The sequence below is a fragment of the Girardinichthys multiradiatus genome, chromosome 5 (genome assembly GCF_021462225.1).
Source record: "Girardinichthys multiradiatus isolate DD_20200921_A chromosome 5, DD_fGirMul_XY1, whole genome shotgun sequence".
Taxonomy (NCBI): domain Eukaryota; kingdom Metazoa; phylum Chordata; class Actinopteri; order Cyprinodontiformes; family Goodeidae; genus Girardinichthys; species Girardinichthys multiradiatus.
This window is the reverse complement of record NC_061798.1, coordinates 32,015,385-32,040,397: the sequence shown is the minus strand read 5'-3', so window position 1 is coordinate 32,040,397 and position 25,013 is coordinate 32,015,385. Positions and strand designations below refer to the sequence as shown.

At 39.9% G+C, this 25,013-nt stretch overlaps 1 protein-coding gene across 1 annotated transcript in view; it reads right to left on the bottom strand.

Moving 5' to 3' along the window:
* Positions 1-19,637, bottom strand: part of adcy9 (adenylate cyclase 9) — a 70,397-nt gene extending 50,760 nt beyond the window's left edge. The window contains exon 1 of the mRNA XM_047364364.1: positions 15,839-19,637. Within this exon, the coding sequence (XP_047220320.1) occupies positions 15,839-17,699 (1,861 nt within the window). The 5' untranslated portion in view covers positions 17,700-19,637. The remainder of the gene's footprint in view (positions 1-15,838) is intronic.
* Between the last annotated feature and the right edge of the window lie 5,376 nt (positions 19,638-25,013).

Sequence of the window (25,013 nt, the reverse complement as noted above, 5' to 3'; positions counted from 1 at the left end):
CCTACATTCACAGGCCGTGCAAGAGGAGAATTAATCAGAGAAGCAGCCAAGAGGCCCATTGTAACTCTGGAGGAGCTGCAGAGATCCACAGCTTAGGAAAGAGAATCTGTTGACAGGAGAACTATTAGCCATCGGCTACAAAGTCTGCCTTTTATGGAAGAGCTAGAAGAAAGTAATAGTTTTTTTTTTAATGCATAAGTCCCATTTGCAGTTTGCCATAGGCCATCCATATTTGCAGGGTCACTGCAAATATGTAAAGGAAGGTGCTCTGGTTAGATAAGAACAAAACTGAACTTTTTGGTTTACATGCCTGGCAGGAAACTTTTGTTTTTTAAGTTCTTCTTCAGCAGTGACAGGGAAGCTGGTCCAAGTTAAGGGGAAAAATACATGGAGCTTAAAACGGGACAATCCAGGAAGAAACTCTGTTAGAGACTGCAAAGAACTTGAGACTGGGGGTATTCATTTGTTGGAATTGTCTAGTCAAAGCCCAGATCTAAATCCAATTGAGAATCTGAGGAAATACTTGAAAAATGCTGGTCATCCAGTCTAATTGAGTTTGAGCAATTTTGCAAGGACAAATTGAAATTGAAATTTCAGATTTTTATTTTTGCAAAACAGTTTTACTTTTTTGTGTCAATTCATTTTAGAATTTGAATAAAACACAGCAAAGTTTGTGTTTGTAACATGACAAAATGTTAAGTATACCAGTATCAATACTGTACACACATTGCTTAGAGGTTTTTAGAGTATGTGTCCTTATAATAGTGGGAGTTGAAACATGTGAAGGCGGTGAGGTTGTTCTATATATCTGCAATCAGGCAAGGACAGGGCACGGCATGGCTTATCAACAGCAAACACACACACACACACACACACACACACGCACGCACACACACACACACAAACTTGACTCATGACATTCTTGAGCAACAGAAATGACAAATTTAAGGTGAAGTGTGTGGGTTGTATGAAAAGAAAAAACAGAAAGTTGATTAGGCGGCTGTGTGGGAGACACTGGCTGAGTGTTACTACGGATCCATTCAGACAGAGAGAGAGAGAGAGAGGGAGATCCAGATGATGAGAGGTGGTGTCACCAGAAATCTGTTGACAAACTGAGAGGCTCTTTCAGAAAAATGAAAACAGTTCCTGAACGTCTATTTGGAGTTACAGAGAGATGTTGAATATCTGCTGCTATCAGAGCAAAGCCGATGACTTCCTGTAGTTAGTGCTGTCAGAAAACTGGCCCACCATCATGAAGAGAGACTCTTACACAGCTTTTCATGAATGTACAGGTCTGCTCAGAAGTTTACATACACTCACTGAGGACATGATTTATTTGAGTGGTTCCCCTTTCCAGGGTGAAATGATTATAGAGCATATAGAGCATTTTAAAAACAACAATTTTAATAATCAATTTCTTTATAACATGAATTCCTTCAAGTCCACACTTTAAAAATAAAAACATACATAACTTCATCTAAATCTTTTGATATTGTTCATCCAAGTCATGTCTCAAGTCTTTAGGGCATAAGTCTAAGTCGAGATTGAAGCCTTTGACTTGAATCACACTGTACAATAAGAGCCTTAAACTCAGGTCACCATCTCTAGGTCATGACAGACCACATGAAGTCATTTCTTTTTGTCTGCATAAAAAGGATTAATTTATCAGCAGTAACTGGACTGACCCATGCTAAGAACAAAAGAACTTTGAATTCAACTGAAGTCGACTCCTTCAAGCTGGTCTGAATTTGTGAAAAAGTGGAAAAGTTACAACCCTTTTGGAGAAAAAAAACTAAGATTGACCAGAGGTATGTTTGGAGGAGTCACTGCAGGGCTTTCAACCCGATTAAGTGTACAAAGTGTAGTGTACAACAACATGTGGGTGGTAGCGTCATGCTGTGGGGCTGTTTCACTGCCAGTAGTAATAATGATGGCAAAGGAGAACATTTAAAGTCCTGATGGCTGATGGTTAAAACGTGGACTAAGCTGGGTTTTCTAACAGGAAGATGATCCCAAACACATCAAGATTAGTTTCGAAATGAACAAAACAGTCCAACACTGAGCTTAAACATTAAAGCGATGCACGCTTAACTAAATATTTGTGGAGATGCATGTATATATTTACATGTCTATGTATATATAATTATACTGTGTTGATTGGGAAAAAAATCCACATTACATTGAATCCTGTAATCTCAATTCTCAGTTTTTAAAAAACAGCTAAATTGTATGTTGTATAATGAACAAAAAGAATGCTTCAAATAAAAACTTAAATAAAACAATAGTATGATATTCATGCCCAGGATGAAAGCAGGTTAACTTCTGACTGCAAGTGTAAAAATACAAATGATTATTCCAAGTCCCAAGGGTGAACGGGCATAAACCACAAAACGTATGTAATCAAATCTTTTTAAATGGATATCTTACATTTTTTGAAGTAGGCTGTACTGATTTGTTTTGAGCAGTTAGTTAATGTCTTATCTGCTGTAGAGAGCAGCCTGAGTGGTCTGTTTGGACAAAAGGGAAGAAATTCTCCTTTAAGAGTTAAGTTAACCCGTACTGACAGCAAAGTTCTACTCTCTCAAACAGCAATGGTTTTAAAAACCTTTTTACAGAAGGGATTTGTAGCTTTTTGAATTTCTCTGAAAAGCAGATTCACCCTAGCAGCTGAGGCCATCAATTTATATGCTTTAAGTAAACACAATGTATAGCAAAATCACATAATATAACAATATCACAACATAAAAACAATGACCATGTTTGATTAAAAAACAACTTTCTTTTTCCCTCCGCATAACAGTAAAATCCTTTTTTTCCCCGTTTACTTCTGACAGGGCAAGAAGAGCCTGCTATAAGAACGACTGAAGCAAAGATAGAAAAAGGTTGAGCTGGAACAAAAAAGATTTCAACACGGGCGCAGAGTTAACAGCATGAAACAGCATTAAAAATCACCTTATACAGTCTGTCGGGTCATCTGTCAGAGATAAACTTCTGTGTAAACAGCACATGTGTGTGCCAAAGTAATCAAGGCACAAAGACTTTGATCAGACACTGTTTTATTTCCTTGAAGCCTTATCTTTATTATAAAACAGACACAAAACAGGCACTTTGTTTGACAAGTCAATGCAAGAGTGCAGCAGGCAGAGAGGTGAAGATCGGTTCCTGCTTTAACCTTTCTAAGTCCCTTGACATTTTTTTGCATTTTTATTATCTTTGCACAACTTGTTGATGCAAACTGCATAGAATTTGGCCATGTTGTGTATGTTTTTTTTAAAGTTTTTATATGACTTGTAAGCTAAATAGAGCAACCTGTGTTTCTTTGACATTTTCTGTGCTACTAACTCCTATTTTGTGAACACACCATCATTGCATTATTTTTCATTCTTTTGAAATTTCATGCTTTACACTAGGTGAAGATATTTTTTCATGTACTGTAAATCTACCAATTTGCATATATGGAGTGAATATATTTGCTAATTTTAATCACATTTGCACAACAAATAAACATTTATTTGAATCAGTTTGCTGCTTCTTGAATAATATCATTTCCAAGAAAATTGCAATTCGCATTACTGTGATGTGGACAAATATAAATTGTTTAGTTTTTTTTCTAATACAAAGTAAGAGAGACTTTTAATGACACTGGAATTTAAAGGATAAGAAAATTTATGAATATTTGTTCTGTATGGTTTGGACTGAAATTAATAATGGCACTCATAAAATGAATATATATTGATACAAAATATTATTTGTGTCCAAGGGATAAAAGGTAAGTTATTGTGAATAAAATTGTCTTTACACAAAAAAAAATAAAACTTTGTTATGTATGGTAAGGCCTGAAGTTTTTGATTTTATTAAAAACAGAAAATTTAGAAAAACATGCTGATACATAATATATCTACAGTAAACTTAAAGAAGCTTTTTTTTTTGTTTTCAAGGGACACATATGAAGTGACCGCAGAAGGTCAACTCCTTCATGCTGTTTGTATGTCAAGGAGCTCAAGAGATTAAATAGACTAAATTCAGAAAATTTAATTTTGTACCTTTATTGGAGTGTTCATTTTATTCTTTTAATATTTAAGTTGTTAATTATCAACAGAAACGTGTTTACCAAGCTCAGTCTTCAAACCAGGATGTGCTTGTCTAGATTAAAAACAGTGAATGAAGCCAGGATCTCTCATCTGCAGCTGCATATTTGGGTGGCATGTTTGATTTAGCACAGACTAACTGGCCTAAGGAAACGGGACTGCGCAGTGTCTCACTTTAACAGTGGCACAGATTATTTGTACACACACGAATCTATGCACGCACACAAGAAGAGAGAAAAGGCACGTGCATACGAGGGCGCACATAATAGAACACACACGGAAGTGGTACTTTTAGATGATACAGATGTAAACTGAAAATGAGCCTGTGCCGTGCCATGAAAGCCTGAGAAGTGTTCAGGGTTCACCTTAAATCTAGCTGGTGCACTGCAGAGCAAGGTGTTGTGAAACACTGAGAAGTAAAAACTGAATAAAACGTTTACTGACAGACGTGACATAAAAAAAAATTGAAATATTTTTTAATGCAAATACACTAAAGGAAAGTTAGAGGAACTATTATCTCAGTAAATAAATAATGCTAGGACATAACGACTAACTAAGAAACAATGTGGGATATAAAAATTGCATCTGAGCACCAGACATGTGCTAGAAGCCAAGAAAAGGCACATGAGACATGACAGATTGAGCACAAGGACTTGGATAACTCTGTTATGCAATGGCCATTCATAATAATTAATAACCAACTAATTAATAACTAGTTAATACCAATACACTATAAAGTAAGTACAAAGTAATTCACTCAGCCATCCAAATAATTTTGTCAGGTTCCTATAATTTCCATGAGCACAGATGGTATTCAAGTTGCTTCTTCAAACAGGTCTGAAAGAATGGGTCGCTCTCAAGAGGTCAGCTAACACAAGCATGTTACCCTACCAGTATGCCACCTTTTCATTATGTCCAGTCTTGTAATATCTTCACAATTACATATTCCACAGTCAACTGTGTTACTATTACAAAGTGGAAGTGATTTGAAACAACAGCAACTCGGTCACAATGTGGCAGGTCAAGTAAAATAACTGTGGGGTCATCAGATGCTGGGGTGCACAGTGTGCAAAGATCAGCAAATATCTGAAGTCAGTAGCTAAAGACCTCCAAACTTCATGTGATCTTCAGATCCCTTCAGGAACAGTGTGCAGAGAGCTTTGTGGAATGGGTTTCCATGGCCCAACAGCTGCATCCAAACCTTGTATTATCTAGTGCAAAGGTGTTGAAAGCAATGGTGTAAATTTGGCCAGTTGTCAGGACAACATTTTCCTTTTATTCACATAGGTGTGTATGCAGATGGGTGAATAGTTTTACAATGAGGCCACTGAAGAAGCTATTACTGCCATTAACTTTTTGATTTTCTTTAATGTAGAAAGTACTCCTGGATCTGTGCTTCTGTGTTTTTTGTGTGTATGCAGGGAACACCCTGGACAGATCAGTGGTCCATCACAGGGCAACTCCGAGTCACCCAGGACAAACAACCATGCACGCGCACACGTACACACCAAATATATCACAAACAGAGAGCCTGAATACATGATACTTAAACAATTAGCTAACATTTATTGCAGTCCAACAGTTCTTTGCGACATGCATGTTGTGCATTTATTACATTGTCCAAAATAGTCTCTCACTGGATCAGCTCTTCATCCTTAGAATAGAAGACAACACATGAGCAACTGAGGGACTAGTAAAAAAATAACTGAATGCCTGATATTTGATGAGACTTATCCAGCCCACAGGGAGATCTGGAGCAAAGCTCTGACTAAAGACAGATGGACAAACAGCATAAAAGCGGTGTTACACAACAGGCTGCGAATACAGACGTGGGTGACAGGTGGGAGACTTGAGGCAACAAGAGAGATGGCAACAGGCAGGAAAAGCAAAGGGAAGAATGAAAATTCAAAGAGTTACAGACACAAACATGGGAGATGGGACATTATCACTAATCCTAACACATAAAATTAAAACTGATTTTTTATCGAAAATAAACTTCCAGTCGGAAGTTCATACCCAAACATCATTGGTGTGAATCTTATAAATTTGGGAGATTTTCTTGATTTATTTGAGCTGTTCTTTGTTCAGGGTGAAATGATTATATAGCATACAACTTCTTGGGGGTCAAATTTCTGCATACAGGCTCAAATATATGCATATACCACCACTAATATGTTGTTAAATGTCCCTCAGCAAGTTGTAGAGAATCTATAGACTTTTGTTGCCATCAGCAAGATTCGGTGATATTTTATCACTTTCCTTATCAGAACTGGAGGAGACTATTTGAAAAGTGTTTAGTCTGCCCCAAACTTGGCTTTTAAGCATATTGTCCACAATCAGATTGAGGTCAAGTCGTTGTAGAGGCCATCAAGCTTAATGTAAGCTTCCCAAAACTTGAGCGGACTCATCCTCCTGTTTGGTCCGATGCAGGCAGTCTGATTACGGTCAGCTGCTCTCTGCCTGCTCTCTCGTCCTGCAGAAGCTGGTTCGCTAAAGGACCGTCAATAAATGTCAGAACCAAACACGTTGTTTCATGGTGGTATTGTTTGGTGAGAAATATTTGTGCCTCTGAACAGCTGATTTTATGTGTGATCAGCTGATTTAGGATGACGCTCTGCCTGCGTGTAATTCAGGAGGTTGATTTGTCCCTTCTTCTTTTCTGCCAACCTACAGCATGGTTTATGATCTGTAAGTGGTAAAATTACATGTATGACCCGGTCCAGCCACTGCGGTCCTTAATATTATTGTAGTTCTTCTTGAGTTTTATTAACTTTTCCCTGCACTGGCTCAGAGAAAACCTTCTCATTTCTCCTCCTCCCATGGCCAATCAGTGAACAGCAGTCTGTTCACATCACATGTAGTCCCTACTCAGCCCCGGTCGTATCTACTCGGGAGCAGGGACCAAAAAAGTAAGTACCGGTACGGAAAAAAACAGTAATGAAAATGCTCACCGAGTGGAGTTGAGTAGGGCTAAATCGAGCCAGTGAAAAAGGGGCAAAAGAGGATGTAGATCAGCTCTAAATTTTTGCTTTGCCTCAAATGTACACCTAGATGGTTTAAAGATGGAATAGTGAGCATCCCAACAGGAAAAGGGTACCAAATACATCAAAGCTGGTTTTGGAATGATAAAGCAGTCTAACATTGAGCTTCAAGTATGGTCGACCTCAACCTGACATTTTGTGGACATTGCTAAAAAGTAGGGTCCATGGCAAGAAACCAACTAACAAATTCCCACAATGAATTCAAACTGGAGCACAAAGTTCTGGCTTTTAGAAATAATTCAAGTTGTATATTGTATTATCATTCCACAACAGGAAAAAATAAACTATCAAAAAGCACCAAAATAATAATTATGTAACTTTGGACTGGTGTACTGTCTGTTTATTGCCACACAAAAAACTGTTGGGTAAAGATGACTGGGGATGACTTTTCCCAGGGAAGCAATGAAATCTGAATCATGCACTATAGTCAAACGGAAACAGCGTTCTATTAAAAATCTGAAACTATTTTCTGTCTAAGGATTGTTCACAGTTACAAAAACAATCCTGTGCTCTCATTTTAGCAATTTCTACTTAATAAATTATTTACTCTTAGACATAAAGAAATAGTCACAGCATCCTGATATTTGTATACAAAAAATACTGTTAATAATGATTTTTAAAAAATTATTTTCCTACTAATTAAAACCGATGATCTCTTAAATAGCAGTTACAGCTGCCCACAACAGAATTAAACTTCAAGCGTCATCCCACTCTCCGTCTCTCTCAACAGGAAACTGCTGCTCTGCATTTAAGTGGAGTAACTAGATGCCATTCAATCTCCGCTTTTTTCTCCTGCAACAAAAGCTGCTTGTCAATATCTCACTCTTTCACTGTCAGCCTGGAAATAAAGAGTGATGGCACCATTTAGAGCCAAGAATGAATACACACTGACATAAGGCCCAACAATAGAACAGACAGTTTCTTTTCACCAGTGGCCTAAGATTAGACATCCCACAAGGAATTCCCTGCTGAGGAGATTAGTTTCTGTGATACAGGCTTGTTGCTCTCAGAGTGTTTTTTTTTGTGTGCGCTTGCCTAAACGAAACAAGGTCAAGATCTATGTTATTTACCTTAAAACATCCATGTTATTAAGGGTGAGGTTGGCAGTTTGCAATTAATCTATTAAAAAGATGAAAAAAAAAGGCAAATCTTGGTTACAATTATCAAAATTCATTAGATGCCTCCTAAATACTATGGAGCAACATTTAAACAAAAAAGATGATGTTATTAAATGGTTGTTTAAAAGTGTTATAAAAGTGATAATTGTTTGAATTTCAAAATGAATACAAAAACAATTTATTACAAATACAGTCTTTTTTTTTTTTACAAACACAAATACTTCCCTATGTATTTGATTATTCCATGAAGGACGAGAACCTTATGTCAGCCTCTTAAGATATAAACATTTTTATTTACCAACTTTATGTTTAAATATTTTGTTAAATAAAGGCGCATGTTTTTACTTTTTGTGGCACATTTCATGTAATTAATGATTTATTTAACACATTTCAGAAGTCAACATTATCAACACTGTTTAATCTGTTCAGTTATACATACAGGGGTTGGACAATGAAACTAAAATACATGTCATTTTAGTGTGGGAGGTTTCATGGCTAAATTGGACCAGCCTGGTAGCCAGTCTTCATTGATTGAACATTGCACCAGTAAGAGCAGAGTGTGAAGGTTCAATTAGCAGGGTAAGAGCACAGTTTTGCTCAAAATATTGAAATGCACACAACATTATGGGTGACATACCAGAGTTCAAAAGAGGACAAATTGTTGGTGCACGTCTTGCTGGCGCATCTGTGACCAAGACAGCAAGTCTTTGTGATGTATCAAGAGCCACGGTATCCAGGGTAATGTCAGCATACCACCAAGAAGGACGAACCACATACAACAGGATTAACTGTGGACGCAAGAGGAAGCTGTCTGAAAGGGATGTTCGGGTGCTAACCCGGATTGTATCCAAAAAACATAAAACCACGGCTGCCCAAATCATGGCGGAAGTAAATGTGCACCTCAACTCTCCTGTTTCCACCAGAACTGTCCGTCGGGAGCTCCACAGGGTCAATATACACGGCCAGGCTGCTATAGCCAAACCTTTGGTCACTCATGCCAATGCCAAACGTCGGTTTCAATGGTGCAAGGAGCGCAAATCTTGGGCTGTGGACAATGTGAAACATGTATTGTTCTCTGATGAGTCCACCTTTACTATTTTCCCCACATCCGGGAGAGTTACGGTGTGGAGAAGCCCCAAAGAAGCGTACCACCCAGACTGTTGCATGCCCAGAGTGAAGCATGGGGGTGGATCAGTGATGGTTTGGGCTGCCATATCATGGCATTCCCTTGGCCCAATACTTGTGCTAGATGGGCGCGTCACTGCAAAGGACTACCGAACCATTCTTGAGGACCATGTGCATCCAATGGTTCAAACATTGTATCCTGAAGGTGGTGCCGTGTATCAGGATGACAATGCACCAATACACACAGCAAGACTGGTGAAAGATTGGTTTGATGAACATGAAAGTGAAGTTGAACATCTCCCATGGCCTGCACATTCACCAGATCTAAATATTATTGAGCCACTTTGGGGTGTTTTGGAGGAGCGAGTCAGGAAACGTTTTCCTCCACCAGTATCACGTAATGACTTGGCCACTATCCTGCAAGAAGAATGGGTTAAAATTCCTGTGACCACTGTGCAGGACTTGTATATGTCATTCCCAAGACGAATTGACGCTGTATTTGGCTGCAAAAGGAGGCCCTACACCATACTAATAAATTATTGTGGTTTCAGTTTCATTGTCCAACCCCTGTATATATATCATCATAAGTATCATCAGCACTGTTATGCTGATGATACTTGAATAAGTTACACTACAGGCATCTCTTGACGACATAAAAACCCGTATCACTTAAAAAATTTCTTGTTTTAAATTCAGACAAGACAGAAGTTGATGTCTTTGGCCCAGAGCCCCTGAAAAGCAAACTGGTAATAAAATAAAGAACCTTGGTGTCATCCTTGACATGACATGTTATTTAAATCCTAGATAAACCAGTTTTCTTTTCTTTTTTTTATTTTAACCATGTCCTGTCCGGCAGAGTAGCGCTCAGAATTGTTGTCCGAGTGCCAAGAAAAAGCCCAACAGATTTATTTTTACAACGTTTTAAAGCTCTGCTTGACATTTATAAAATAAACTTTATTAGAAACCTCTTTGGGATTATTTCAATTGTTACGGACACAGAGACCGAAATAAAAAGGAAAATGATAAGAAGCACGAGAGAGAGAGAGTTGGGGGAAAAAGGAAAAGAGGAGAGAAAAAGAAAAGAATGGAGGAAAGAAAGAAGGATGAAGAGAATACAAGATAACACCCTGCTTGCTTTTACACCTGCAGAAATTATCATGTTAACAGATATTACCAAAAAGTGCACGGTACTTATGAATGCAAGATGCATTTAGTGGTAAATGCGGCTCAATATAGAACATTTGTGTATCTGTTAACAACTGAATCTAAACACCTGTGGGCCTGAGTGTGAGCGCCCTTGTGTATACAAGGTTTCTTCATAAAAATATGCAATAGTGAGTGTGAGGAGCCACAGACCTGTCCCCCTGGACCAGGGACAGATTCGGAGGAGATCCGAGCCACAGACATCCAAAGGCCCCCCAGAGCACAGGAACCCCAGGAGAACCACCCCCGGGACTACCGGAATCCCCCCAGAGAAGAGCAGGGGAGAGTCCCAGGGGAACCACCCAGCACCCACAGTGCCGAAGCCCCAGGGAGCTGCAGTGACGAGCCAACAGGCTTCGCCGGCATGGTTCCAGAGACCCGAGACCCAGGGACATAGCACTCCCCTAGAAGAGGCCCGACAGAGCTCAGGGGTCCAGGCCCCGGCAAGCAGCCACCGGGAGTGAGCCAGCACACACCAAAGCACCCAGCCCTGGGAACCACAAGTACACCAGGGGGCAGAGAAACCGACGACCGGCAGGTAGTGTGGCGGGGAGGGAATAGGACTGATCCAAGAGAGGAAGCAGTCCAAGACCCAACATGACACAAAAAACAGGCACACAGTCACAATCACACATTCCCACCCTCATGCACACACATAAAAACACTCATGCACCCAACGTAAAGAGAAACAACAATGGACGTCGTACACTCACACTCCCCATACATATTCTATACTCCCAGGTCCACGTGCCAATACCCCATAGGGGCAACCAGCCCCCGGACCCAGGAGGTGGTCCCCTTACCTCCGGGGGTGGAGACAGGCAGACCACCAAAGCACCTGAACCCGGGCTGGAGCACCTGAACCCGGGCTGGGCTAGCCTGGGTTCAGGATATTTCACCAGTTTTGGCGCTTCTTTATTGGCTCCCTGTTGAATCCATAATTCTCCTCCTCACATATAAAGTCCTTAATAATCAAACTCCTTCATATTTCAGAGATCTTATTGTTCCATATGCTCCTAACAGAGTACTTTGCTCTCAGATAGCAGGTCTACTGGTGGTTCATAGTTTCTAAAAGTAGAATGGGAAGCAGATATTTCAGTTATCAGGCTTCTCTCCTTTGGAACCAACTGCCAGTTTTCGTCTTTGAGGCAGACACCCTGTCTACTTTAAAGACTAGGTCTAAAACTTTCTTTTTGATAAAGCTTATAGTTAGAACGGCTTAGGCTATCCTGAGATATCTCTGAAGTTTTGCCGCTACAGGCTGAAGCTGCTGAAGGACATAATGACCACTTTCCTTCACTCTGCTACCTTGCCATACTATGTTCTTTATATGTTTTGTTTTTCTTCATAGAAGCTTCGTCTGTTCCGGAGTTTTGTTTAGTTGAGATACTTTCCTGAAGGAGGGAATTGGCTACTGCTGCCAATAATTTCACGGTCTATTCCTATAGCAGAAACCCCTGTATCTTTTTGTGTTAAACCATGTCTTTCTCCTAACTAAAGCAACTAAAGGAGCTATTGCTGCAATTGACTATATGTACTCTTTTGTTCCTCCCATATATTTTACAACCCAACTCAAAGCTTATCTGTTTAGCTGTGTCTCTCTCCTAGACCACGCCACTGAAGGAGCCGATGTCTGTGACTCTTCACTTTTTCTTTACCATAGAAAGTACTCCTGGATCAGTGCTTCTGTGTTTTTGTGTGTTTATGTTCCATCTTATCGAACCCTATAGTCAGTGGCAGCTGATGGCCACTCTTCCTAAACTATGTTCTGCTGGAGGTTTCTTTCTGTTAAAGGGGAGCCCCCCCACCCCATCCCGTTTCTACATGTATGCTCAGTTTGAGAGATTTTAGCAAAGTTAAAGACTGTGTGCAGTCAACATGTCCATTGTTGCTACAAGGTCATTCAAAAGGACTGTTTGCCACTAAGTCAGTGACTAGATGCAATCGGCTGGATTTCCCATCTTTTCTTACCAATTTGAATAATAAAATTAACTTTACTCCATTGTTTAAGAACCAAAATTGCATTGGAATTTGTGTAATTGACTTTAGATCTGTCTATATGATTGGACTGGATTTACTATATGTGTGTAAATTGGATGTTCTTTTTGTACAGTGCCTTTGGATGACATTTGCCTATGAACTGGAGCTATACAGGTCCTTCTCAAAATATTAGCATATTGTGATAAAGTTCATTATTTTCCATAATGTCATGATGAAAATTTAACATTCATATATTTTAGATTCATTGCACACTAACTGAAATATTTCAGGTCTTTTATTGTCTTAATATGGATGATTTTGGCATACAGCTCATGAAAACCCAAAATTCCTATCTCACAAAATTAGCATATCATTAAAAGGGTCTCTAAACGAGCTATGAACCTAATCATCTGAATCAACGAGTTAACTCTAAACACCTGCAAAAGATTCCTGAGGCCTTTAAAACTCCCAGCCTGGTTCATCACTCAAAACCCCAATCATGGGTAAGACTGCCGACCTGACTGCTGTCCAGAAGGCCACTATTGACACCCTCAAGCAAGAGGGTAAGACACAGAAAGAAATTTCTGAACGAATAGGCTGTTGCCGGAGTGCTGTATCAAGGCACCTCAGTGGGAAGTCTGTGGGAAGGAAAACGTGTGGCAGAAAACGCTGCACAACGAGAAGAGGTGACCGGACCCTGAGGAAGATTGTGGAGAAGGGCCGATTCCAGACCTTGGGGGACCTGTGGAAGCAGTGGACTGAGTCTGGAGTAGAAACATCCAGAGCCACCGTGCACAGGCGTGTGCAGGAAATGGGCTACAGGTGCCGCATTCCCCAGACCTGGGCTACAGAGAAGCAGCACTGGACTGTTGCTCAGTGGTCCAAAGTACTTTTTTCGGATGAAAGCAAATTCTGCATGTCATTCGGAAATCAAGGTGCCAGAGTCTGGAGGAAGACTGGGGAGAAGGAAATGCCAAAATGCCAGAAGTCCAGTGTCAAGTACCCACAGTCAGTGATGGTCTGGGGTGCCGTGTCAGGTGCTGGTGTTGGTCCACTGTGTTTTATCAAGGGCAGGGTCAATGCAGCTAGCTATCAGGAGATTTTGGAGCACTTCATGCTTCCATCTGCTGAAAAGCTTTATGGAGATGAAGATTTCATTTTTCAGCACAACCTGGCACCTGCTCACAGTGCCAAAACCACTGGTAAATGGTTTACTGACTATGGTATCACTGTGCTCAATTGGCCTGCCAACTCTCCTGACCTGAACCCCATAGAGAATCTGTGGGATATTGTGAAGAGAACGTTGAGAGACTCAAGACCCAACACTCTGGATGAGCTAAAGGCCGCTATCGAAGCATCCTGGGCCTCCATAAGACCTCAGCAGTGCCACAGGCTGATTGCCTCCATGCCACGCCGCATTGAAGCAGTCATTTCTGCCAAAGGATTCCCGACCAAGTATTGAGTGCATAACTGTACATGATTATTTGAAGGTGGACGTTTTTTGTATTAAAAACACTTTTCTTTTATTGGTCGGATGAAATATGCTAATTTTGTGAGATAGGAATTTTGGGTTTTCATGAGCTGTATGCTAAAATCATCCGTATTAAGACAACAAAAGACCTGAAATATTTCAGTTAGTGTGCAATGAATCTAAAATATATGAATGTTAAATTTTCATAATGACATTATGGAAAATAATGAACTTTATCACAATATGCTAATATTTTGAGAAGGACCTGTATAACTAAATTGAACACTACCGCAACTGAAACTAAACTGAATTAGTGAATTTAACATTGTTTAACAATTCAATAAATTGTGTAATTTCTAATAACTGTGGAAACATTTATTCCTGTATTAGCAGTTTTATATTTATATATATTTATTTCGATACACAATTTATTTTGGTACAGAATATAAACATAATGTGTTGCATTATGTGTGATTTTCATTTAAAATAAAAAACTAAATAACATACAAACACCTGTCGAATTTCTGTGGTACTCCAATAAGAAGATCTGTGGTTCAAGACAAATTTAAACCTCTATAAATACTAGAGACGTTTGTTTATATTTCTATCTTTCTTTCACCCAGCTGTCTGCTGTCTCTCTGGGCTCTGCAGCCTTCCATTAGAGTTGGTGGGCACAATATGATAAGCACCGTTTAATCCACTGAAGTCTATCTAAGAACAGTAAATCCAGTCAGTCCTCACCTTATCGACTGCAAAATCTCAGCTCATGCCACCCAGCTGCAGCATCAGAACACAAACACAGCCAGAGTATGAGCAAAAAACAGAGCTGAAACAAATCCACAAGAGGGCCACAACCTTCTTTTTCTTCATCTAAACAAGCTTATCAAACATACCAGCTTTCTGTCAACCACACATCTAAGCCCGCTCACCGAAATGTAATTTTATCTTCTGATCTATTTATGTTGTTATTATGCAAGTTGAAAACATTTGTCTGCAGCGAGGATTTCAAAATCTATTTGTTATATTTGGAGATTAAAGGTCCTAATCTCAGTGGCACAAGCAAGCATGATTCAAAATACATCTCCAGAGCTGTGCCCCAGAATGTCACACCACACGCATCTGCACAAAACCACTGTTTGGTGTAGTTAAAATTTTAATGAAGAGGGTGATTTATGTTCTCTAAATACATCTGTTAAAAGCTCCTGATATAGATCATCTGATTTATTTTCACATGCTAGGAAATGTGGAATGACATCCAGCTAATTAAAAATAAAACATGCCCAAGGTGCTCCAATCCCTAGTTTTATTCTGATCTCTGCCTAATTTCAACTGGATAAGGAGGTCAGATAACATCTTTCAGCTCTAATTATGCATTGACCCGTCAGACCTGATTAGGGCACATACGTACGGTCAGTCTCAATCTCCAGTCCACGAGAGCTACCATCCTACAACCTTTAGATGCATCCCTACTACAACACACTAAATTATCCCTAAGCCTGTCATCAAGGCCAGGAAATTAGTCTTTTACTTGATTTTAGATGTGTTGCAACAGCAATGTATCTAAAAGTTTTAGGACAGCACCTCAGAACTGCAGTTGAAGACCCCTAGTCTATACCCTCTTGAAGAGTCATTTTCTTGGAGGTTGGTGATCTTTCAAGCCTTTACAGAGGAATTATCTCTTTTTTTTTATGTCATCACATCCCCCAAAAACGCTGAAGATAGAAGATAATTATATATGTCTGTCAGTTGGCTTGACATTTGAAGTGAGTTCATCCTGCAACCTGGTAAGGAAATTAAAAGGTAAACACTCACCTTTCAGTTTCTCGATAGCACTCTGCCCTGCTCTCTCGGCCACCTGCCCATCCTCCCTCTGGTAACGGTCATTCAGGAACTGGGCGGTAGCTTCAGACAGATGAACCTTTCCTGCTACACCCAACTGCTCCATCAGGTTCGCCAGGTTGACGTCGTTTGACCACACGTCAAACTTGAACCTTTTTATTCCCAGGATCCCGCACAGTACAGTGCCGGTGTGGACGCCGACGCGCATGTTGACAGTCTCGCACGTCTCCTGGCAAAACTGCTCAATGGCCTGGATCATGCCTAATCCCATCTCGACACAACAGTAAGCGTGGTCTGTTCTGGGTTCGGGGCACCCTGCTACACAGTAGTAGCAGTCTCCCAAAGTGCTGATCTTCTCGCAGCAGGTTAATTCACAGAGTCTGTCAAAACGTCCAAACAGGTCATTAAGAAGACCCACCAGGGCCGGCGCCTTCTTATTGGCTGACATTTTTGTGAAGCCCACAATATCTGCAAAGAGGATACTGACAGGCTCCATGCGTTTCATGTTAAAGGGTCTGAATATTATCTGTCCTCTGGGTATGGAAGTCTTTTTACGTCTGTGATTGCTATGAGGGTTATTCTTAGAACTTATTACATTTTGGCTTTGTAGAGCTCCTCCACTTCCTCCACCGCCCACCGCCACGGCCGAGGCAGAGCAGGCACCAGAGGAATATCTCTTACCAGAATTCTCGCCGCCACCCTCATCATCGCCTTGCTTCATCAGCTCATCTGCAACTCGTCTCGGCATGACTGAGTGGATCATTCGCTCCTTTAAGGCCTTCTCCACCTCCAAGTCTTTGCCGTGCATTATGGCTTGGCCCACTTTAAGAAAGGTGCTGCGGGAACGTACCTCAGACATGATAAAAAGATGGATGCCAATGACGTGCGCACATAAGTGGAGTAGACCCTTGGCTGGGCCAAGCCAGAGGAGCGTGTTTTGCAAAGCTGACACCTGTCCAGTAGCTTCATAGCTTCTCTGAAGCAACGGCAGCCATCCAAAAGCCTCAAATAAGATGGAATACAGGAGACCCAGCATCACTGAGGCATACAGACGGACATGGAGGACGCTGTATACTAATAACAGGACCTCCATGCAGAGGGAAAATGTGCCAACGGGGGAGATGCACGACATATGATGGGGAACCTCTTTGTTCAGAGAGATGTAAGAGGCATTCACTTCAGCAGCCCAGTCATAGGTAGCAGTTTGTATCTGTGGAGCCAATGTGACAGCAAAAGTAAGTGCTATTAGCAGCAGAGAGGTCTGGTTGTACAGCCACATGTATGGCTTGGTGAAGGTGAACAAAAATAGGAGCACCAACAATGTCAGAAAAGCGGCAGTGGGGGCAAGGAAGGTCACAGGGTCGCAGCGGCCACTGTTCACACCAAAGTACAACCCCCAGAGTAGAGAAGCCACTGCCAGGTAGAAGAGGACATAACGGAACCGCCTCTGCTTCTGAGGAAAGCATCTCTCCTGGCAGGCCTCCTCCAGGACAGGGGAGTCAAACTTGGGGTCCCAGCACTGGGCAGCAGAACGTTCAAACAGTGGAGGGGCCCTCTTTTGCACCCTGGGAGTGGAAGTTATGACCGGTCTAGAGTCTGCTGAGCTGCAGCTGGAGGAGATGCTGTACTTGTGCAGGGCAGGGTTCACTTTACTGGCACCCCCTCCTCCTCCTTCACTCTTTGCAACCCGAAGTGGCTCAAGATGCTTTTGCTGCTGCATCCATGTGGAATTACTGGCAATCCGCACCGTGATGGCGCCATCGCCCATGCCTGAGTCGCAGCTCACCTCCGTGCCGTGCATAAGAAGCTGTCTGTGATGTTGCAGAGTTGCCATGTTGACTCGTGCTGACGAGCGGGGGCTAAGGAGATGGGGTGGGGAGGGTGGTGCCAATCAATCGGTAATTTGTTCTGGTGCCGCTCAGGCAAATCAGAGACGGAGAGGAAGACAGATACGGAGAGGGAGGCAGCACAAAAAGGTGTTCGTTGGAATAAAAACACTGAAGTGGACAGACGTATCGGCTACCCACACTCACATTAAGATGCGCCGTTCCAGCTTCTACAGCACACCATTATCTGAGCCGTGGCTTTGCGTCACTGCTCGTATTGTACGCATCCGTCTCCAAAGAGGCTGTCCAGCTTTCTCTCCAGCTGTGGTGCCAACAGTATCATTATCACGTTTTCTGCCTCCTGGACTGAACATCCTTCTCGGAAAAGGGCTGCTTATAGTGGTGCAATGGTTTTTTTTCTTCAATGTGCAAGACTTGCAATTATCGCCACTAACTGTGCGATATTATAAAGTTTTTTTTACATCATTCCTTAATTGTTTGAGAAAAAAAAAACTGTCAACAGTTGGTTACAAAAGTCGGACTATCCTGATTGTAACACCCTGCATAACTGCTCTATTTATACTCCCTTTCCCTTATAAAATAGTATGATTATGAGCAGCAACCCGTGCTACAACGAAAATGCATTAAACTGCACTCATTAGAAATGATAAAGTGTAGAAAATATATAAGCATACTCTAATGCAAAAATATTAGCTTATCAAAAAATAACAGGAGTCATAAATGGATGAAAAGTCTTAAATCAGCTAATTAAAAAGTGTGCGAGCAGTAATTACCTCCCACTGCATCCACTCTAATACAGCACTCAGAGCGCGAAGGCTTTCCATTTCCCATTCCCAAAGATTCTCCTGCCATCTTTATTTCAGCAGGCCCCCCATTTTCTTCTTTTGCAACAAAATGCGAGTTTTTTTTTTTTTTTGTTTTTTTTTTTGGGAGACCCGAATCACAGAAGAGGCCCCTGACAGCCAGGCCTATTCACACGGATGCAGCCCCGTCCTTTCCTGTACTCCCCGCTCCGGATCTCCACTGTTTATTCCCACCCCTCTTTCTCTTTCTCTCCGCTTTCCCAAAGAGAGGTGCTCAGGGTCTGGCCCCCACTTCCTCTCTTAAACACGCATGATCCGCACTAAATGAAAAGAAAAACTGTCCATGCACCAGTTTTTAGCGTGTCTTTTGCCTGTGCTGGGAGTGTCTGCAACTTGTTGAGCGCAGTTGGCAAAACACATATGCAGCTACGGGGAACAGCCTCGGTCGGAACAGGCTGGGCTATAAATAGTGAAGATCAAAACTCTTGGAAATAACACCACCAGCAGCATGTAAAATGGGAATGTTTTCTTGAACTTATTCCCAGAAGCATGAGAATTGCTAAGGTTAAAATGTTATGGTAAAGGCCCCCCTCTCAAAGCCTCCCAAACTTTTCTTTTTTCTTCCAGGCCGTATTTCCTGCGTTTGGAGCGGAGACCCAGTTAGGAGTCTCTGCTTATTTGGAGATGAGACTGGATTTCCTCTTCTCGCATTCCCTTGGAGCAAAGAAAGGGGAAAATCCACAGAGCGGCTCTGGATCTTGGTGATCCTCGGTTGGATTATCCGGAAGAAAAAAAAAACATGCTCCTTATCTTCTGATCGCAACCAATTCCTCAGGTCTGAGTAGCACTAGTTTTCGCAGGCTTGCATGTGTCCAACAAACACAACGCTGTGCGCTCCGGCTGTGGTGCGTCCTCTTCCGTCCGTTCGGTGGCTGGTTGCCACCCTTTGCCCCCTCCCTGTCTTAGCTCTCAGACTGAATTAGGATCTGAATAAAAAAAGACAGACAGTTGTATATTTCTCCCTCCTATCCCGGCGACAGTAACCTCCCCACTCTTGTAACTGCCACCATCTTCGCTGTGAGTGGGTCGGAAATCCTTCCCCAGCTGTTGTGGCGGTGCTGGTTGAAGAGACCAGGCAGTCTGTAAAGTTCAATATGACGTTTAAGAACAATGCTTCCGGTTTGATCAATAATCAGGGTATCTATGTTCTGTAAAATAGAGAGAAAACATTGTTTTACTGCTGCTGCATCACGACACTATTCGGTATATTTGAAATTTACTTCAGTAATTTAACTAAAAGACGCAACTCTTATTGACAAAACTGCGTGACGTATCATTATAGCTTACAGCTTATAAAAACTTCAAATTCAGTTTCTCAGAAAATTTGAATATTGCATAATGAAAAGCGGATCTTTAATAGTCAAACTTTATTTTATGAACATGATTTAGACAATAACAGGGAAGACTGGCAATCAAAATGATTTTTTTTCCCCCACCAAACAAAGATGCTGTACTTGTTTAAATGTATATTAAAGTAGTGTGTAGAAATTGTATATTTACCTGCATAAAGGCGATCAACTGAGAGAGGCTGTTCACAGAGTGTGGTATGGAAAGCTGAGTGGAAGGAAAAAGTATGGTTGAGAAAGGTGCCCAAGCAACAGGGCTAACCAAACCCATGAAAATATTGTTGAACAAAGTCAGTTCAGTTCCTTTGAAGATACAAAAATACATACGATCAATAAAAATTATTTTTAATTGTGATACGTTGTGTGAAGATCTATACAATGATGGGTACGACTGTTGACAGTTCTTGGACAGTTCTTCAGTTGTTGTCCTTAAAGATAACAATCCAACAACATCATAACTATCGGTGGGAAAGAAGTTGATGAGCAGACAATGGTGGTTCCAAGCACCAAACACCTGTAAATAATATGGTTTAATGTTAAATGTTAATGTTAAATATAGGACTTTAATGTACAGATGATTTAGTCCTACTCAGGTGTTTCAGTGGCTTATGTTTGTAAAAGGAAAAAAACGACACCACAAAAAGGTAAACTGAACTGGTTACTTGTGGTGCTTTTAATTTGAAGGTACAATTTGACTTCCGGCATCCATCTGTTTACCTTTGTGTAACTCGACAGATTGTGGTTAATAGTCTAAATTTTTTTCTTAGTTTTTTTTTTTACCTTTTATTTTCTGTTTGTATCACCTGCGTTACATTAAGGACAACAACTGCATATTAAGCCATATTGCTTTACGCCATAGCGCTACAGTTTGAGTAATTTCAATATATTTTTGCCCGTCTTAACGTCTGAAAATCCCACTGCTGAAGCCTAAACAGTAATAAAATGAAACAGTGGCTTGCAATATCTAAACGTGATATTTAATTCAACTAAAACGATTTAGTAGTCTCTCTATCTCTGCCGCTGAGGAAGCATCATCATAAAATACAGCATATATTAGATTTAAATATTAGAGGTTAGTAGTTGTGGTGGAGTGATCAGCACATTTTCATTTATTGTTAACATTTCTTCCCAAACAAAGCTGCTATGCTGGGTTAAATACCAGCTGATGCAGCAATTAATAATCATAATTATTCATATGGCTGACAGATTTAGATTTTAAATAGTTTTCATTCAACCAAGTAGTTTTGTTACTGATAAAAAAAATGGGACATGCACCTCCCAAAATATATAAGAAAAATAATGTAAAAGAAGTTTAGTTTTTTTTTTTTAGATTTCATCAAAAATGGATGGACAATTATTTATACCCTTTTCACTGATAAATGCAAAAGGTTTTTTGATGTTACAGCAGTCTAACCCTCTTCACTGGTATTTTAACGATTTATCTTTTGCAATAAGCTCCAAGTTAAAAAAGTTGGAAGGTCTCCTTGCCATCACCCTAATCTTTAATTCCTCCCCAGATTATCTATCAGATTTATTTCTCTGTCTGAAAACTGAGAAACAAGGCCACTGGTGCCACAAAATATTTTTCAAAAACAGTTGGTTAAAAGATTAATTTAAACCAAAAACTACTAGTAATAATTTTGGCATTAACTGTATTTACTTGGAAAAAGATCAGCAATTTAAAGAGGATAATCACAGAGTGCTGCTTACAAGCATATTATTAAAAAGTTGAACGAAAGGATAAATGTGACAATGAAGGATGCACATGCCACAAAAAAAAAAAACACCCTGAGAGAATTTTGAAAACTAATTTAAGATTTCGGTTGATATTCACAAGATCTGGAGTGCAGCTGCAGTCAGTGCTTCAGACAACTCCTACACAAAGGACACATCTAGGACATGAGGTACAATGGTTGTATTATTTGTGTTAAATCACTCTTTAATCAGAGAACATCGGAAGCATCATACCTGGTTTAATGAAATGTAATTTTTTCAATTTAAAAGTATATATTTATAATATGTAGATTCCTTACAAAAAGAGTGATATATTTGAAACATTTACTTTTTAAAATTATGGATCACAGCAAGTGTTCACTCAAAATCACTGAAAATTAAGAAATTACATTAGACCAATAAATAAGGACCTCTGATACAGAAATACTGGTCTACTATTTTTTTCTATGTACTGCACAGTATAGCCACTTAGTACCTGATTTGGGTTAACTGAAAGAGGCAAATTTATTTATTTAGGCTATTTTTATTTATTGGAAGACAGATAAGAGTTGGTATGTTGGTACGCTGTGAGCGTCAAAAGGTTCATAGTAGTCGACATAGTAGAATCGTTTCCTCAAGGACCCAATCTCAGCCCTATTGAAACATGCTTAAAAGCCAGCTCTAAACCAGGAAACAAATAAGTTTAATTTAACTACCAATTAGAGGGGTCAAAAATCCAGCCAAAATGACACCAGAAGCTTTTTAGCATAGCAGAGACAGCCAAATGTTGTTTGAGTAAATAAATATGAATTTAGTAGGTCGATCTGAGGTGCTGCCCTGATCATTTTCATGTTGTTGTTGCTGAAGGCCTTTATGTAAATCCCCGTTGCCACACAGAGCTCTCCTAATTTTGCAGCAGAAGTTATAGCACTGTAACACTACTAAAATATTTTAAAACGTATTTTTCACACGTATATACTTTAGTACTCAGACCTCAGACCACACTTAATGTTTTCATTCATTCTGGAGCATCAAATTTCAAGTGTTTGTGTTGATATAGTAGTATGATCAGATGCAAACAAGAACAGGATCGATGAAAACACCATGAAGGTTTATAGTGCTGATTTAATTCTTGTACACATATCTGTAAAGAAGCAGTATCATTTGAATAATAGACTCGGGGGTGTCTGACCTCTGTGCATTGTTTATGTGTGCTTAGCTAAGTATGGGCGGTGTGCTCTGAGAAGTTACAGAGGACTGTTTGAGGAGTTGATAAAGCCCTTCTGATAATTTTGCTCTAAAATTGTGCCGAGAACCTTTGAAAGCATTACTTCAGCTCAACAAACACATCACAAGAGCTCAAACAGGAGTTTAAAGGTGTAACTTTTATTTTCATGTCAAATTGAAAGTGAGTTCATGCAAAAATGAAGACCTTGCCTCAAAGCTGATTTGCTGACTGTAAAAGGGGGCTACTAGACTTTTTCCTTCCTCACCAAGACCATTTCAGCCGTTTTCGCATCAAAATTATCCCTGACAGTCATAGTGAGGAAACCCTTCACTTTTGACTCAAACTTCCAAGGAGCATTGTTGCAAAGTAGCTGACTGCAGACTGTCTACTTAAAGAGACAGCCCAATTAACCCACCAATGTCAGTTTATACCTGTTTCTCTACAAGAAGAACGGCAAAGGTTTAATATGTCTCACAATAAGTAATTTGAAATTAATAATACATTTTGTAGATGTTTTTTTCTGTGTATTACATTATCATGGCTGTAGTAATCTACATGTTTTCTCAATAGTAGGAATGATTGCTCCTTTTCTGTTTTGAATAAAATCCACTGTCTTAAAAAAATATTTATCCTTGCAAATCAGACATTTTTACTCAAGGTTTTTATAACATAAGCAACTCATTTCAGCCCATTTCTTTGAGTTTGATGCTGTTTATTACCTGACCTATTTTAATGGTCAGGTAATGGTCAGCACAAACCAAAAATAAATTACGATAACCAAAATATGTAGTAATCCAAGCTATGTAGCATTCTTTTCAACTCTTTGTCAGACAGGTCAGATCTTAGTCTCTCTAACCCATTTTTTAAGGTTGAAAACCTGCGTCAAACACATAACCCTATCCTGTTGGTTTAAACAGATCCAGCGCTAGATGTGTCCATATTTGCATGATAATAGCAGAGTGTAATTACCATCAATCACAGCAGTTTAATAGGTAGACAACAGTTTGTAGACTTTTTGATATTTCAGCTTCTCTGTAAACATAGCAGTGAAACTCAGCTGTTTATTTTTAGTACCCCTGTCAAACAAAACTTATATAAAAACAGGGCTATTTGTCAGCATCGATCTAGAAAATAACATGATGTGACTTATACCAGTCATTGTTATTTTTATTAAAAGGACATAACATGACATAACAATGTGATATAACACTGAAATCCTGCACCTACTTGCAGTTTAAGTTGTACTTTGTATTTTAATAATTTACATAAGAGGTAACTGAATGACATCCTCTGATTTGGTCCAGATCAGTCTGAAAAGTGTTTTTGTAAGCATTTCCAAAACTTAAATCAGTTTAAATTCTCCTTCTCTCCAGGGCAAATAAAACCTTCACTCGCAAACTGCGTTGATACAGAAATTATAACCAACTCATAAAATACTTTCAGCACAGGGGGAGGAGGTATGAATATGTATATCCAGTCTATACAGATTTGGTTCAGTGGCATAAACAGCTATATGTTACTTTCTTTTTATTCCCTGCACAGTAGGTGATTTATTTCAAGATTTTACTTTCTGGCTGCATTTAAATACCAGGCAAGGCAATCCAAAACCTATTTTTGTTTTCTCTCGTTTAAAAATAATTTGAGTCGACGCGTTGAACGGAAGCGCCATCTGGTGCCTTTTTTTAGTCCCTGCAGAAGATAATAAAACAGCCATAAGGAAACGACCTTTTTATTATCTCATTATTGGGGATGATGTGTTCTCATTCAGCTGTTACACATTTACAGGCCTGTGAAAACAATGCTCAGTTCTTTGTTTTTTATTTATCTTTGAAAAAGAAGGGGATTTAAACACTGAAAAACAGAAAATATGATTATTTTTGTCTTTATAAAAAAGATACCCAGATTTCTAAGTGAGGAAAATGTTAAGATACCCCACCTCCTAATAGCGAGTATTAACCCTTTTGGTGGAAATATTTTCATTGATACACTTCTTGTATTCATCTACCAGCCTTTGGCGTCGATCTGAGGAAAGTTTTCTCCACTCCTTTCAGCTGTGAGATGTTTGAAGGGTTTCTTGCATGTTAACACCCTACACTATCTCAGTGAGATCAAGATGTGTGCTTTGAATCATCAGTCCAGGACTTTCCATTT